General features: G+C 31.0%; 1 protein-coding gene across 11 annotated transcripts in view; it reads left to right on the top strand.

Moving 5' to 3' along the window:
* Nucleotides 1-18667, top strand: part of LOC127734051 (sodium channel protein 1 brain-like) — a 111688-nt gene that overhangs the window by 36831 nt on the left and 56190 nt on the right. For all 11 annotated transcript variants that reach the window (XM_052243603.1, XM_052243602.1, XM_052243608.1 and 8 more), the window contains 6 exons: nucleotides 1231-1359; nucleotides 1854-1963; nucleotides 5068-5283; nucleotides 6166-6232; nucleotides 9554-9698; nucleotides 11658-11792. In XM_052243603.1, coding sequence (XP_052099563.1) covers nucleotides 1231-1359; nucleotides 1854-1963; nucleotides 5068-5283; nucleotides 6166-6232; nucleotides 9554-9698; nucleotides 11658-11792 — 802 coding nt within the window. The remainder of the gene's footprint in view (nucleotides 1-1230; nucleotides 1360-1853; nucleotides 1964-5067; nucleotides 5284-6165; nucleotides 6233-9553; nucleotides 9699-11657; nucleotides 11793-18667) is intronic.

The raw sequence follows: 18667 nt of genomic DNA, 5'->3' as shown, positions 1-18667 counted from the left end.
ATGTATTAATTATATCGAACTGCGGAGTAAGTTGTCATGTATTGATAAAACAGAACTGCCTGCAGAGTAAGTTGTCATGTATTGATTATACCGAACTGCCTGCAGAGTAAGTTGTCATGTATTGATTATACCGAACTGCCTGCAGAGTAAGTTGTCATGTATTGATTATACCAAACTACAAAGTAAGTTGTCATGTATTGATTATGTCGATCTGCAGAGTAAGTTGTCATGTATTGATTATACCGAACTGCAGAGTAAGTTGTCATGTATTAATTAGTGTTAGAAGGTCTATTGTAAACTGATCATGGACAGTATATTTTAGTTCCCAGGAACTTTCAAGTCAAAAATCTGAAAGTTTTACTATAAGTGTAATTCAATATATTGATTACTTAATTATCAATTTATGAAACAGGAGTAGTACTAGATGTGCATAATTATATTGATACATCTGCCCAAGGATATGTGGTGATGAAATTATTTTTCTTTTGCATTAATGACTGTTAGGTTATTAAGCACAAACTGGATCATTTTTATTATATTATTAATTTGTGAAATAGTAGTGATATTAGATGTGCATAATTATATTGTACAGAGCAGACAGGGCTGATGTTATCAATCTTTGTACAAGGTTTATAGAGGAAAAGTCATTGTTTTTGTACCATCTTGCATCTTCATATAAGTGAGTGTAGTATAAACTATATTCAACCAGGAAGACATGATATGGGGAATTCCAGTGGTTATAATTTTTATGATAACATTCAGTGTCGACCAAGACTATGTTAACTCTCCATGACCTTGTTGATCATTTATTATTTAACAAAACACTTAACCTTGTACCACAAACATCCCAAAATTGGTTTCTGTTCTCTAACTTTAGTTTGCCTCAACCAAATGTTATGAAACTTATACACAATGCTTATTACCACAAAACACAGATCAAAATGGAATTTGGGTGGCATCACTTTTACTGTTCTCGAGTTAAGCCCCTTTATAACGTTATATGCAAGCGTGGGTTTCATCTGTGTCCCATGGACACATTCTCCATGTGGGAAAGTTAATATAACTACAGGTAATCATCTTTCTAAAATATGATAATATTATTAATTTTTTTTCTCTTTCTTGACAAAATTAGAGAACATTTATTTTGATTATTGAAATCTACCTGTTTACATTTTGATGCACTGCCATGTTTGAAAAAGTCCAATTATTTGTATGTATTTATAATTTCAGATATGCCTTTCTCGCCATATATACATTAGAATCAATTATCAAAATATTAGCAAGAGGTTTTATTCTCCACAAATTTACATATCTGAGAGATCCGTGGAATTGGTTAGATTTTGCTGTCATAGTTTCAGCGTAAGTTTGTTATAGATGTAGTATTGTTAAAAGTTGGATGGCGATCATTCCACATCTCCTTATTTACATACAAGTTTTACTGTAATCTGTAAGTTAGTTACGGAGGAAATTGTGGAATAATAAGTTTGGATTGACAGATGAATAAACGAACACACATATGTCCTCTGTTATTGCTAATGAGGTATTTAAAAAATTATCTTTGAAAAATTAGAGATTTTTTTTTGGCCTATTTATATTTTCTATTTTATTTTGGTGCAGGTTTAGGGGGGTATTAGAATCAAACAAAAGAAGTACCATACACCTATTTCTATCAATAGAAATCATTTGCTAAGTACAGCTGTATAAAACAACTTTATTTTGTTGATTGTCGTCAATGTTTCAGTAAAGAAAATGATATATCTTCACGCAAACAAAGAAATAATTTTAATAAGGATAAAAAGTATTCTAATGTCAATAAAAAGAGATGATAAAAAGATGTTTTATTGATATTTCAGGTATATTACAACAATAATTTCTGAAGTCAGTGGTAGCTCTGGGACAAATCTACAGGCTCTTAGGACATTCAGGGTTTTCAGAGCATTGAAAACAATTTCTATCGTTCCAGGTAAATATTGATTTAAGATTTTACCATTCTCATCTAAAGAAGATAAAATATGCACCAACTTATACATATAATTTCATCAGGTTTAAGATTTTTCTTAATCAAAACAATTTGAAAAAGATATAGTGTGCAAAGAACTACTGGATGATATTGGTCCATACAATCAAAATTCACTTAAAACTACTGAGTTCAACACAAAGCCAAAGTTACAAAGCAACAATGTGCAACCTTGATCTCTATTCCTACAACAGACGACAACATTAGGCTGAAGTTTATTACAGTTTAATGGAAATTTTTTAGTACTAATTAGTCTGTTAGCTTAAGCTTTATTTTGGAAAAAAATCCCCTAGTTTCACAGACAAATACATTAAATCATTTGAACGTCTTGATATTTTGTTTCATTCTTTGCTCTAGTTTCATAAAGAATTTATACTTGCAGTACTTAATTTCTCCAGTTTAGACCTTTGACCTAAGTGTGTAACCGATGAAAACAAGACCACTTCAAAATTCAAATTTTTTAAGTGCTATGATAATTTCTGTGTAGTTTTATCAGATAGTTCTTTATAATCATCTGTAATTGGTCCATAGAAGTAATGCTTAGCAATTCATGGTCTAATTCGTAATTACAAATTTCTTAAATCATTTTATACTGCTTTAATGAAATCAGTGAATCAATGTAGATCTACAATAAAACTCAACAGATTGGAAAATTTGATTTAAGTTAGCAAACAAGTTGTTTTGGTATAGCATTAGGTAGAGATTCAGATGAATAAAAGGTAGATTTCTTGTCATTAATCAATAGGGAAATAAGTAGAAAAGTGTAGGATATGAATCGGAACAATGCACTGGTGGACAACAGGTCAAATAGATAAAGAAAATCATTAACACTGTGACAGAGCTTTGACAGCATAGTGATAGAACAATTTGATATATTTAAAGCTGTGAAATATTAAATATAATCAAATTATAAATCATTTTATGAAAGAGGTAAAATAAACTTATGGCTTTTTCAAAGGGATACTATTAAAAATTGCCAGACAGGGCAAGAGTACATAAAAATTGACAGACAGGGTGCAAGAAAACATAAAATAGATAATGACAATAGCACCTATTTCAGTATTCCTGAGAAAAAAGCAAATATCGTGTGCTAGCATAGGGCAGCTTAACTGCCCAAGCATGACAATGAAAGACAGGGCACAAGAAAACATTAAAAAAAGACAGGGCACAGGAAAACATAAAAAAAGACAGGGCACAAGAAAACATAAAAAAAGACAGGGCACAAGAAAACATAAAAAAGACAGAGCACAAGAAAACATAAAAAAAAGACAGGGCACAAGAAAACATAAAAAAAGACAGGGCACAAGAAAACATAAAAAAGACAGAGCACAAGAAAACATAAAAAAAAGACAGGGCACAAGAATACATAAAAAAAAAGACAGGGCACAAGAAAACATAAAAAAAGACAGGGCACAAGAAAACATAAAAAAGACAGAGCACAAGAAAACATTAAAAAAAGACAGGGCACAAGAAAACATAAAAAAAGACAGGGCACAAGAAAACATAAAAAAAAAGACAGGGCACAAGAAAACATAAAAAAAAGACAGGGCACAAGAAAACATAAAAAAAGACAGGGCACAAGAAAACATAAAAAAAGACAGAGCACAAGAAAACATAAAAAAAGACAGGGCACAAGAAAACATAAAAAAGACAGGGCACAAGAAAACACAAAAAAAGACAGGGCACAAGAAAACATAAAAAAGACAGGGCACAAGAAAACATAAAAAAAGACAGGGCACAAGAAAACATAAAAAAAGACAGGGCACAGGAAAACACAAAAAAAGACAGAGCACAAGAAAACACAAAAAAAGACAGGGCACAAGAAAACACAAAAAAAGACAGAGCACAAGAAAACATAAAAAAAGACAGGGCACAAGAAAACACAAAAAAAAACAGGGCACAAGAAAACATAAAAAAGACAGGGCACAAGAAAACATAAAAAAAGACAGGGCACAAGAAAACATAAAAAAAGACAGGGCACAGGAAAACACAAAAAAAGACAGAGCACAAGAAAACATAAAAAAAGACAGGGCACAAGAAAACACAAAAAAAGACAGGGCACAAGAAAACATAAAAAAGACAGGGCACAAGAAAACATAAAAAAAGACAGGGCACAGGAAAACATAAAAAAAAGACAGAGCACAAGAAACCATAAAAAAGACAGGGCACAAGAAAACATAAAAAAAGACAGGGTACAAGAAAACATAAAAAAAGACAGGGCACAAGAAAACATAAAAAAAGACAGATCACAAGAAAACATAAAAAAGACAGATCACAAGAAAACATAAAAAAAAGACAGGGCACAAGAAAACATAAAAAAAGACAGGGCACAAGAAAACACAAAAAAAGACAGGGCACAAGAAAACATAAAAAAAGACAGGGCACAAGAAAACATAAAAAAAGACAGGGCACAAGAAAACACAAAAAAAGACAGGGCACAAGAAAACATAAAAAAGACAGGGCACAAGAAAACATAAAAAAAGACAGGGCACAAGAAAACATAAAAAAAGACAGGGCACAAGAAAACACAAAAAAAGACAGGGCACAAGAAAACATAAAAAAGACAGGGCACAGGAAAACACAAAAAAAGACAGGGCACAAGAAAACATAAAAAAAGACAGGGCACAAGAAAACATTAAAAAAGACGGAGCACAAGAAAATATTCAATTCTGAACCTTTAGAAGGGAGAGCTTTCTGGTAAATGTGTCTCTAGATAAACGTAGAATTATTGTTACAGTAAAAAAAGTATCACAAAAATACAGAAACTCAAAGACAAATTCCCAAAGGGGAAGTCCACAAAAACTGACAAAATCAAACATCATCAGTCAATCAGCGGAACAAGTGAAAAACAACTGCCATATGGTAATGGAACACTTTTTATTGGAGGATATTAGATACATAAATTGTGTCTAGGATTTGAAATATATTGAATATTTTTAGTTGTAATCAGTTTGAAAATTTTAGTAGTGTTTAGAACAATACTTCAAGCTATCTATCTTCCCAATGAGATATTTTTGTATGATATATTAACATTGTCTGTTTGTTTTCAGGTCTAAAGACGTTAGTTGGTGCATTACTTAGGGCTTTCAAGTTATTATTTGAAGTGATTATCCTGATAACGTTCTGTTTAGCTGTGTTTGCTTTATTTGGATTACAAGTTTATATGGGAGTATTAAGACAAAAGTGTGTTGTAGATGTTCCAAGTTATAATGCGACTAGTTCATTGAATTATTTAGCTTATTACAACGATTGGATCAAAAATACATGTAAGTTTACAATTTTATATCAGCTTCTATGGTCCTGGTAATCTTTTTCATCACTTTATCTTTTAATTGTCATAATTTTTTTGACATTTTGTAACGGCTTTTTCTTAAAATTTACTGGTTGAAAAGAAACAAAAGTACCAAAGAATGATCCCTCAATAATCTGCAACAGAGATGGTGTAGAGATTTGGGATTTGAAATTCAACATGGCTCCTGAGGGTCAATAATGTGTTCTTATTGCCTGAATTTTGGAAAAGCTCTCTTGTTAGAAACTGTACAGCCTATGAAATTGTTACATGGTACCAATACTCAGAGGATGGTCATCAATGCTATTTTTTTTTTGCTACAGTTCAAATTATTCATATTTGACATTGCCAGAAATAGCAACCTTTGTTTAAAAAAAAAACACTTTATAGAATAAAGAAGGACTGTTATTTTAGAAAATCATTTAAAATACAATTAGTGACTTACTGCAGATCAAACAGTTGTGGTTTGAATATATTTGAGTTATCAAATTTTAATTTGTAAATCTGCTTTCGTGCATGCAAAAAGATGTGGTATAGAAGTTTTCAGTAAACAGTGAATCCTTCTAATTTAATGATATGCCCATAATCAACAAACATGAAGGTTTTGTATAGCAGTAATCTGACAGTATGATTAAATGATATACCAAATGTTCTGTAAAAGTCAGATCATTTGAATATCATTTTGTGACCTGTATAAAACATATTTCCACTTGTGTATTACATACATATACTAATATACAACAGTATGAAAGTTTATTCATTTTATCATATTACGTATAGTTTAGAAATCAGAATTAGTGTTGATATCTGCCTACTGCTGTTGTCATGCAAGCAGTAATGACTTTACTCTCTGTTGCAGCTAACTGGTATGAAGATCCAGATAATTCTGGTACTTATGTTATTTGTGGTAATGCCAGTGGTTCAGGGTGAGTGTATATAATGGTAGCTAGCAAAGTAAATGTGCTCTCATGATATTAGTGCTTTGTTTGATCACTAAGAGATCATGTGTATAAAGTTGAGGATACTCAAGTAATACAAGCAAACTTTTAATTTTATTTATGTTCAAAATGGAAGGTTTATTAGATAGTTAGAACAAGTCTGATTGTGTTGAGCAAGTTAACCAAGTATGATTGTGCTGGAGGAGTTAACTAAATCAGGTTGCATTGGACTAGATAGGATTTCTTTACTCTGTGTCCATTACTTTACCAACAGGGTTAAAATTCCATACCATCCCAAACTAGCAAACCTTGATTAATTTATTTATGTAAAATTACTTTGTTCCTTCATATGAAACAAATTCCCTGATCAATAAAAATGAATTTCTCTTACATAGATATAAGAAGATGTGGTATGAGTGCCAATGAGACAACTCTCCATCCAAGTCAAAATTTATAAAAGTAAATACATATACATGTCAAATTATATTTGAAATAACTTCAAAGTTACCCAAGTCTGATTGGTTTGGACAAGTCCCCAAGTCTGATTGTTTTGGACAATACACCCAAATCTGATTGTTTTGGACAATACACCCAAATCTGATTGTTTTGGACAAGTTATCCAAGTCTGATTGGTTTGGACAAGTCCCCAAGTCTGATTGGTTTTGACAAGTTACCCAAATCTGATTGGTTTGGACAAGTTAACCAAGTCTGATTGGTTTGGAAAGTTACCCAATTGTGATTGGTTTGGACAAGTCCCCAAGTCTGATTGGTTTGGACAAGTTACCCAAGTCTGATTGGTTTGGACAAGTCCCCAAGTCTGATTGGTTTGGACAAGTTACCCAAGTCTGATTGGTTTGGAAAAGTCCCCAAGTCTGATTGGTTTGGACAAGTTACCCAAGTCTGATTGGTTTGGACAAGTTAATCAAGTCTGATTGGTTTGGACAAGTCCCCAAGTCTGATTGGTTTGGACAAGTTACCCAAGTCTGATTGGTTTGGACAAGTCCCCAAGTCTGATTGGTTTGGACAAGTCCCAAAGTCTGATTGGTTTGGACAAGTCCCAAAGTCTGATTGGTTTGGACAAGTCCTCAAGTCTGATTGGTTTGGACAAGTTAACCAAGTCTGATTGGTTTGGAAAGTTACCCAATTGTGATTGGTTTGGACAAGTCCCCAAGTCTGATTGGTTTGGACAAGTTACCCAAGTCTGATTGGTTTGGACAAGTCCCCAAGTCTGATTGGTTTGGACAAGTTACCCAAGTCTGATTGGTTTGGAAAAGTCCCCAAGTCTGATTGGTTTGGACAAGTTACCCAAGTCTGATTGGTTTGGACAAGTTAATCAAGTCTGATTGGTTTGGACAAGTCCCCAAGTCTGATTGGTTTGGATAAGTCCCCAAATCTGATTGTTTTGGACAAGTTACCCAAGTCTGATTGGTTTGGACAAGTCCCCAAGTCTGATTGGTTTGGACAAGTTACCCAAGTCTGATTGGTTTGGACAAGTCCCCAAGTCTGATTGGTTTGGACAAGTCCCAAAGTCTGATTGGTTTGGACAAGTCCCAAAGTCTGATTGGTTTGGACAAGTCCTCAAGTCTGATTGGTTTGGACAAGTTAATCAAGTCTGATTGGTTTGGACAAGTTACCCAATTGTGATTGGTTTGGACAAGTCCCCAAGTCTGATTGGTTTGGACAAGTTACCCAAGTCTGATTGGTTTGGACAAGTCCCCAAGTCTGATTGTTTTGGACAAGTTACCCAAGTCTGATTGGTTTGGACAAGTTACCCAATTGTGATTGGTTTGGACAAGTCCCCAAGTCTGATTGGTTTGGACAAGTTACCCAAGTCTGATTGGTTTGGACAAGTTAATCAAGTCTGATTGGTTTGGACAAGTCCCCAAGTCTGATTGGTTTGGACAAGTTACCCAAGTCTGATAGTTTTGGACAAGTTTTGAAACTAAATCTGATTTTTTTGGACAAGTTACACAAGTCTGATTGGTCTGATTGTATAGGATAACACTAAAATGATGGGCAGATTTGATAATATGATTTAAAAGTCCTATTCTGCCCATACATACAGAGGGATTAGGTGTATTTCTCTTCTCAATATTTGTATAAATATTTGGACAGCAGTATATATTTTTTTAGTTTGAAGTGTTAAATGTACCACATCATTTGTTTATAGTGGAAAAGTCATTGTTTTTGTACGATCTTGCATCTTCATATAAGTGAGTTTAGTATAAACTATATTCAACCAGGAAGACATGATATGGTGAATTCCAGTGGGTATAATTTTTATGATAACATTCATTTTACCATTGTCGACCAAGACTATGTTAACTCTCCATGACCTTGTTGCTCATTTATTATTTAACAAAACACTTAACCTTGTACCATATAGTTGTCTGTAGAATATAAAAAGTGCATATGCAATATAGTACCTATGAACTTTGTTCACATCTATTCCTTGTATATGTTAAGTTTTTAGTGGTTCTAAGGTTTTAAAATACTCTTAAGTAAAAATAAAAGAAAGAAAAAAGTAATTGACACAAGTTTTCTTTATACCTTGACATATACCTATATATATACCTATTAGTATATGAAAAACGTTTTCAGTTTTCCAAAAGTGAATTTCTTTTTAAGTAATAAACTGAGGTCTTCTTTAATGGTTTTCACATGTCACACTTACACAAAGTAGAGTTGCTTCCCTTCATTGAGCAAAGAAGAAACAAGATACCAAGGTGGTAGTAATACTGCTTTCTTATACCCCATTAACTCTTCTATTTAGATTAGGTTAATATTCACCATTGATGAAGCTTTAGACTGTCTTTTAAAGGTGTTTGACCATTACTCAGTATTTGGACACATATTTCTCTAATGAGCATCACTCTTACACTAGATTTTTTATACTGACTGTAAAGGCTTGCCTTAATGAATACATGACAGAGTCTGGGCAGTACAGCATTTTGAACTGTGTACAGTCCACACATTTTGAACTATTCTGACAATCTGATCACTCCTATTTTTATAAGATATTCAATACCTTAATAAGTTTTATGATATAACCTGTTTGATTGTGTTCTACACTATGTTGTCTTTAGAGTGTCTAGGTTTTACATTTTCCCATGGATTTTCGACATTTTGCTATTTTGACCCTCTCCATCTGGATCTGACTTCAATGATTCAAGTTTGTTGTAACCAGATGTTAAATAAGTAACCTATGTAGCCCTATACAGTAAATACACAATTCCTTTGAAGCTTGTAAATTTAGTTTTTTACCGAAGAGGACTTTACTCTAGTGTGGTAAATTTTGCTTTTCTTCAGGCAATGTAATAGTGGCTATACATGTTTACCAGACATCGGAGAGAATCCCAATTTTGGTTACACTAGTTTTGACCATTTTGGTTGGGCCATGTTAACATCATTTCAGCTCATTACTCTGGACTTCTGGGAAGACTCATATAACAAGGTAAGAGACTGTTTGATATTAATACAAATGTACCTGTTTATAAAATCACTATTGCATGTGTTAAGTAAAAAGATTTCAAAAGGAAAGCAATCCAAGAAACTAAAAATTTAAAAAGAAAAAGATTCAATATGGTCTTCAATAAAAGACAAGTGTTTGCACCATAAGTCGACCATTTCAAGTTAAAATAAGATGTGAATAAATTTTGAGATTATTAAAGTTTTGCCATCAACAAAAATACTTTATATGGTGAAAAATCATGTTGTTATTTGAAATTAGAAACATTCCAATGGCTTTTCAGCAACAGCCATGAAAAGAAAGCTGTTAGTCTTGTTTCATTGACAATTGTTTTTCGACATAATTTACTAATCCATATTTCCTTCATGTTATACATGTTTTAACAGAATCTGCCAGCTAGTTACTGTATCCCCCTAATAGAAATACGTCTATAATTATCTTACAATAGGAATTTAAATTAAAAGAAAATTCAACAAATCAAAAAAATCATGTTGGGGAGCAGTTGATATTTATGCATTTTTCCTTGCAATATTATTTATATATTTTATTTTCATACCTGAATATGTAACAGTAGGTAAATGTATATGTTCATGCCAGTGTTAGCAGCTTATAAAGGCTTATTTTACAATAGAGCAGCTAGTTACAAAGCAAATGAGAACTACTTTTTAGAAGTGCAAGTGAATATTGAGAGCTATTTAAGAATAATTCATATTTGGACCTAGGCTTTATAATTAGGGCTCCTGGATCAAGTTAGGGCCCCTCATCAAGGATGCAGGAGTCCTATTAGTTTTCACTTTGTCTGTCTGTCCATCTGTTCGTCAACAATTTTTGTTAACACAAAAGCTCCAAAATTGTATGTAAGAAATTTTGCACTGTTGTGTATGATATGTAGAAGTGCATGTTATATTTTGGTGAAATTCGGCTCATTGGTTTTGAAAAATAAACTTAGATTTTGTTTAAAAATAACAAATTTTATCATTAATTTTGTGATACTTCTTTCTTTGTTAGGATTACAATATAAATTTATATATAGGTATGATATACTATTCCAAATTGATTCCATGTGTAAACTTTGCATTCAAAACTTGTTTTGGGTCAAAATTGAAATTCTTATCTGTCGGGCATCTTTTTCAAATTGGTGCAAAAGTATATAAATTCTAGGTTTTGATATTTCAAGCTAATTATTTTTTTAATCAATTTTTTTACTATGCACTGTAACTAAGCTTTGCAAATCTTTTGCTTTCCATCCATTCTTGTAAATAGGACAAGGTTGAAAATGTGTGGTGACTCTTGCCTGCATAGTTGGTTAAAGGTATCTGGACCATTATAAATGGTGTTTGTGATTTTAACTATGCACTATAACTTGGCTATGCCAATCTTTTGCTGGAAGACATATGCTATGTAGCATATTTTCCATTCTTATCACATAGCAGCAAAAGGTTGAAAGAGAGTGGTGACTTGCTTTGTTTGCATCAGTATAGTTATTTGTGTCTGTGCCTCTCACAAATTTACGAGCGGGGACCTTGCTGACATGTCAGTTGTTTTCTTGTTTATATAAATGGTTATATAGAAGGAATTGACTGTTTCACTTGTTTTTGTTTACCTTAACTAGTTAAATACATTTCTGCAGTACTATAAGTTATCTCAGTTATAATTTGTTTTCTTCAATTCAAATAACAGGAAGTATGGGGTACATCAACTAGACAACAAATTTAAGGTGAATGTATCTTGTTGTAGGAATATGCAACTGTACTTATTTAATGATATTAAAGTTTGAAGATCACTGGAAACCTTGGGTCCAAGAACTGACCTATTTAATGTATTAAGTTTAATTGACCTGAGTCTCTAGCCAGTATGGACTGATCTATCTAATGTTACGATTTTTCAGATTCCAAGTGCTTGGTCTGTGAACTGATCTATATATCTAATTTTCCTATTTTTCAGATCATCCGTGCCTCTGGTCCATGGAACGTGTTGTTCTTCGTTATTGTTGTATTCTTTGGATCTTTTTACCTGATAAACTTGATGTTAGCTGTTGTGGCTATGTCCTATCAAGAAGAGGCTGTCAGTGCAGGGAAGGTAAGAATAAAATAATCATAATATAAACTTAATGTTTTAATGTAGAATTTATTTGCTTTGAATTTACTTTTACTGTAGATTTCCACATTATTTTTTGTTGTTGCTTATTTTCCATTTTAAGATATATATATATATTTATACTGAACTAACATTAATTTCAGATTTGTATATTAATAATAATGTCGGCTTTATATATATATATATTAGATTAATCAAGTTCTCCTGTAAAGTTTAAACAGTCATCATTTCCTTGCACTTGAGTTTTGTTCATATTGTTATATTATTCACTTCATCAATAACAGTTTGTGCATTATATTTTATGTTGAATTATTTCACTATTTTCATTTACTCACGTTTATTTTATTAGATATTCATGTAAATTTTCAGATGTGGCGTTTTGGAAAAAGATCCTTGCCCCTGGTATTTCCTCTTCCATACTTTTTATTATGTCAATGTTTAACTATAGTATCTAAATTGACTCTCTGCAGAAACAGTGCATTATTAGATTGTGGAAGAAAATAAACTTTATTTGTTTAATTTTACATGATTTCAGTAACAGACTCATTTATTAGAAAATCTGCTGAAAGAAACAATTTAGATGCCTTATTTGGTTGTTTTAGCAGGTTTTTGTTATAAAATAAATATTTTTTTTAATCTGTTATTTAATTTAGATACTTTGGATTATACATGTATAATCTAACTTAAAATAATGTAATTCTTTGAGAAAATTCCTGTTGTTACATGGACTATTTACATGTTTTATTATTCTATTTATGTATTGAGTCTGTTTCAAATAGAAATCACTAGAGGTTAAAAATTTTAGGAATTCTCACATTAACATTTTATTTCAAGTTGACTTTAGATATATTTTGCTTCAGTGTTAAATAATGCACTGTTAGATTACTTAAGTATCACTTCCAGGGAAGCATGAGGTATTATGCATGTTTATTTCACAATCTCTAAAAATGAGAATGCAACTTTTCTATTATTGATTGACTTTACCTCATCAAAATGAGTGGAGTTGACTGTTAACTTTATAAGCTTTAAATATTTTTTAAATGTCTCCATACTGTAATTTCAGAAATTTTAACATGCTTTGTATGATTAAGAATGTTGTAATCAGATAAATATTGCATTAATGGGAAATAATATTTCAAATTATGAAAGCGTTTTTTTTTTTTATTTTCAAAATGTTCTTAAATTGCATTTACAAATCTCATATGTTTTTCTTTTGATAAAAAAAAAAGATATTTATAGTGGAACAAGATCATTTCTTTTGATTCTCTGTGCAACTTGTTTTTTAATGTATAACTAAAATGTAAAGTTGATCAGAAGAATGATAAAAAATTTAATTGAAAACATAATTTATTAGAAAAAAGCATGGAGATCAATGATAAAGAAGTATATTTATTTAGTACATCATATGACATCAGTCATTTTGTGACTGTGGCAAAAATAAGTTACTTCAGCTTCATTTTTCTGAGATTGTGCTTTTTAGCGAGAAATGTTATTTTATAGTGACTTAAATCTGCTTACATAGTAATGTGGCATAATTTCTTTAGAAAGCTATGCATATTTTATGAATGAAAAAATTCTGTAGACAGCCTAGGCATCATTTTATAAGACATACTCTTTGGTAGAGCAGTTTTTATATATGGAACCTTACAGTATGTACTCAAGAATTAATAATCTAGACATATGGACTTTGCCTTTGTAGCATCATATTTGATAATCATAGAGTTTTAATCAAGAAGATGTCTTAACTTTATAAAGTTAGCCTGATTATTATAAATCTGATATGTTTTTCATGCTAATCAATACTTAAGGAAGAGCAGGTAGTCACCATTAAAACTGTTGTTCACCATGCACCATGAAATACCAGCACAAATAAAATCCTTCCTTAAAATTCTAACTTTCACAGTTTGTTGCCATTTGGCAAACCTAATACATTTGTTCACTATACTTCATTTCAATTCATTTTTTTTTTCAGATAGATAAAAAAATCTGCATCCAAAACCTTTTGGGTTTTTTTCATGAATGTTTCACTTAAATTTGGTATATAAGCAGTATCCTAACATATATTAACAGAAAAACTGCCATAACTTTAAATCTGAGGTCAAGGTTACCATGAAAACAAAATATTAGTTTTGTGCTTTACTCAAATAATTTCTCATATAAAAATTGTATAGATTGATGATAAAATCATATAAAACTACAAGTAATTCTAAATCGGGAGAAATTTTCTTGAAAATGGAAGTAAGATTTGGTGAAATTTGGAATACAATGTATTACATGTTTGTACTGTAAACACTGTACTGCATATTTCTTTGGTTGTTCATTTTTCGCAATTTCAATGAATAAACTTTTTTGCACATTAGTTATATTTGCGCTACATTAAGTTAGCCATTCACACCAATACTGATACTTTAACCCTGGCTTGAAAATTTCCACACTTAACTACTTATGCTTTTGGCAATACACTGTACTATTGATTTCATACAATTATCATGTTTTGTAGAAATAAGGGTTAACATTTGAAAGACCTGCCATCTTCTTAGTGTTTGATGGCAATATAAACAGCTTACTCATAGAAGATTATTTTCCCCACCCGGAAGAACCTTCATAAACAAAACAGTCTTAACATCTGTTTAAGTTCAGGATTCTTAAATTTTCCCCTTGTTTTTATAGGACTATAAAAAAGCTATATGTTAGATTTGGCTGTTAGATTTGGCTGTTAGATATTGCTTTTGTGAATGTTATTTTGCCATCTTGTGTGCTATGGTTGATTCTCTCATAATAATTAAACTTTCATACAAGTCAGTCGCTTTGATAGTATATAGTCTGTTCATTTGTATCGGGACTGTCATGTGACCCTCAAAAATTCATATAGACTATAACATCTTTCTTCATACATACATATATGCGTTGTGATAGCTTTGAAATAATGAGGTAAAAAAAGGGGGAGGTTTTGTGTCCCAGTATTTATTTTTTATTTATTCTTTACTGAGAAATATAAGTCTTTCTTGTTTTGTCTAGGAAATTTTAAAATGCAAAGCATTCCAATTTATTGATATTCTTGAAATAGTGGCAGTACATATCCCTAACCAGCTAACTTTTTAATTCTGACTTATTCTAGAAGGGGCAGAAGAGAAAAAGACAGGTGGCCTTTTACAGTTACTGCATGAGCTAATGCTATGACTTGCAAAATACATTAAAAGTGAATGCTTATATTAATTTAATTCTTATAGTTACTTAGTTATAAGTGTAATAAAGAAAATTCAACACATTACCTTTTAATTGGTTATGAAAATCAATTTGAATGTTTCTGGACCAGGAACCAAATCAATATAAAGCAATAAACGAAAAAGAGTTCTGTATTGGCTTCTAACAACCAAGTGTAGAAGCTCTTTAAAGTTTAGAGTTTTATAGAGAGCAAGGAACAGGGGTCCAAGAAAGCAGAATTATGAAAATACTCATATTTCAAGCAACTTTATGAATACTTATGAAAATATTCATATTTCAAGACAATTTTAGGAATACTTTTTTGGCCTTGTCTAACAGTAGGAGGCATTATATTTTCTGTTCTAACTGTCTGTCATTGGTCTGTCCCTTATCAGGTTTAAGTTTTAAGTAGAGTTACCATGAAGATGTGGTCACATCAACTTGAAACTTATTACTTCGGTACTGACATGATTTATAACAAACCTTTCTAAAATTGTCTGTTTATAAATTTTGAAATTATAAAGAAACTAAGGTTTCAACTCCCTCAGGCAAAGTTGACCTTAGATGAATTTGGCTATTTGTTTTAGGTATTTTTGTCATATAGCTCTTCAACTGTTTCGGTACTTATACATCCCTCAGATTTCAAATGTTTGGCTTTGAGCGTTCCTGATGAAGGTAAATCCAGAAAAGTGCTTCTGACGCATGAAATTATTAAACGTCTTGTTTTCAATTTTTTATTACACATGTTCATCATGATTGAACTTTTTAAGATATATGCCAAATTAGGGTTTTGTCTCGTCACTGAACATTAACATCTAATAATGTGAGCTGGCATGGTGTCATATGGACAATTTTCTTGTTTTATATCTGTCGACACCATTTCTTCAGCTAATCAGACTTATTAGTAAAAATCTACATCTAATGAAAAAATGATGGTAATTTCATTAAATTATCATGTCTTTTTTCATATCTTTGGTTACATTAAGTTTTGAAGGATATATTTAAGTTTTTGCAATTCTTTGTAAGATAATTGATGATCCTTTAATAGGAGAGTCTTAGAGTCAGATTAAAAAATATCCTGAATTTGATTATACTTACTGAGACTATATTAATATTAAATTGCATCAACGAAGATATTGTACAAATGTCCTTTCAGTATATATTTCTCATCAACAAAGTTAAAAGTAGTTTTTACACTACATGGCCAACATTTTATTACGCAAGTGAAATGGTACTGGCTAATGTTTTACATAAATTTCAGACTAAATGCTAATTGTTATCTTTACTGTAGACTGAATACTAATGCTTATGTTAAGTGAGTTCTATACAATTTAATTGATTTGCTTTATGCTTTGATTTCATCAATTATTAAATGTGATTTGTCTCTGATTGATCTCTATACCTTCACAAGCTAAACAATATGCTAAAAATTGATTGGAATTTTATGTTCCTTGCCTTTTATTGTGGTGATTGCATATTGAATGAAAGGAAAATGAGGATAAATTTAAGTTTGATTGATCTATGCTCATTTCATTGTTTTGTGAGTTTCTGCTGAGTTTGCTTTTTAGTTGACAACATGAAAAAGGATCACACTGCTATCATGCTTTTATTAGGATCATCAATATCTCTATGCAATTTTTCAATGTCGGTCAACTTAGTAAAATTATCTCATATTGTTTGTCTTATCCAATATAAATTGTGTTTATCTATTAAATTTATCAGTGTATATTAAGTTTAAAATAGGGCATGGAACCTGAGTTTGATTTAAATATCTATAAAATTCTCTTTATTAAAATCTTTTTTATCCCTATTTGGGCAACACATACTGACTATAACGAACATGTTATTGAGATATTAATAGTACTATAGTACTTTAGCCGCAATATAGCTTTTTTGTGCTGATGTGGGGTAAAGCAATCACCAATCAATCAATACTATAGTACTTTTACTTCTCTTAGAGACATAATATAAGGTAATGTAATGGACAGACTTCTGTATATGGAATTACTGAAATGATATGACTTGTCAATCAACTGTTATTTCATATAAATGTAGGGAACATTTAGTATTTCTTCTTAAATACCATCCACAATAACATTACTCTCTTCCAATTTCTGCTGCTTATGGCAATCAGAAGAAAAAGGTTAGTTCTGACAAGTTGTTATGTAACGTAGATCAGTGTAGCATGTTGTACTGTTATTGTTTGTTCAATCAGTCATTGCTTACAGAAAATGTCAAGTTTTATTTATTTTTTTTAATAATTTATTCTTTTGTTTTTGTTTTTAGCTCACCTGGCATATAGAGCCAGTTTGAGTTATTGCCATCACCTGTTGATGTCAACGATTAACTTTTACATTTGCTCTTCATCTTAGACTACAAAGTTAATTTGAAACATTCCTGGATAGAGTTATTCAGTACTGTACAGTGTACAACTTATCAATTTGTAGTTTCTTAAAAATTAATTAGCTGTGCCCATAGAAAATGTAGCTATTATTAAAAATTTCCTTAAAATCATATCAAACTTTATTTTTAAGGTGTGTTTTCTTTGATGAAGTATATTGGAAAACACATGTGCCATGATACGATCAGTGACTAGGTACATTGAAAGTAAATTATCGATATATCAAAGTCTTTTGTTATATGCAGTAAAACGTTAATAAGTTGCAAACCCCATAAATTTATATAGCTACATGTATTAAGATTGACACAATTTTTTTTTTCTACCTTTTTAAGAATTTATGGTGTGAAAATGTGTTTAAAAATTCTAGTAAATTAATTTAGTTTAAATTTATAATAGAATTACGATATGTGCTATTCAGGTGAAATTAAATCTGATATGAAGTTCCAAAGTATATTAAAATGTGAAGGATTTTATTTTGTTATATCATTTAAGTGATAAAATTCAGTAATAATATCAGTCACCAAACTTTATGGGAGAGATTGATTTTAATCTCATTTAGTAAACAAAAATATCAAATTGGGAGATATTTTTTTCTGTTTCTTATAATGTTCATTTGACTGATGAATTGAATATACCAACCAGTATGTCATGTATGTTATGTCTGGTTAAGACAAGACAATGTTGAATGCTTTAAACCCCATAAAGGAATGACAATTGGTTCTCACATTTTATCAATATGAAAAATGTATTATAAAACAGATAGTCTTTCAAATTCTTACTGTTGTAATTGGAATTTTAATACATGTATGTACATGTCAATATATGAGATACACACTAGTAACACATGTATTATCAAATAAAAAAATGTTAATTTTTGAAAGATATGAACTTGTTAAAATTTTAGATTTTTTCAAGATTTTGATACTTTCCTTGTAACAAAGAGATGTGCCATATACTGGTGTTAAATTTCCAAACTATGCTTATTAGTGCCCTTTATAATCATTTTTGTTTTGCCTGAGATGAAAGTCAAATTAAACTTTGGTACTACTTTTCTGTTGTCAGCAGCGGTAGGTAATATGGACAATGTCTTAAATCATTTGCAAATAACTTAAATATCTTATTCCCATCTTCATATAGGATTAAGTTTGATTGAAGGTGGTTCATAACACCATTTCAGTCAAACATTGTCACCTGACCTTGACCTCATTTCATGCTTCAGCGATTATTAGGTTTTCACAGTGAGCTATGTTGT

This window comes from Mytilus californianus, unplaced genomic scaffold, assembly GCF_021869535.1.
Source record: "Mytilus californianus isolate M0D057914Y unplaced genomic scaffold, xbMytCali1.0.p SCAF_3, whole genome shotgun sequence".
NCBI classification, from domain to species: domain Eukaryota; kingdom Metazoa; phylum Mollusca; class Bivalvia; order Mytilida; family Mytilidae; genus Mytilus; species Mytilus californianus.
The sequence above is the reverse complement of the archived record's forward strand: the minus strand, read 5'-3'. Positions and strand labels throughout refer to the sequence as shown.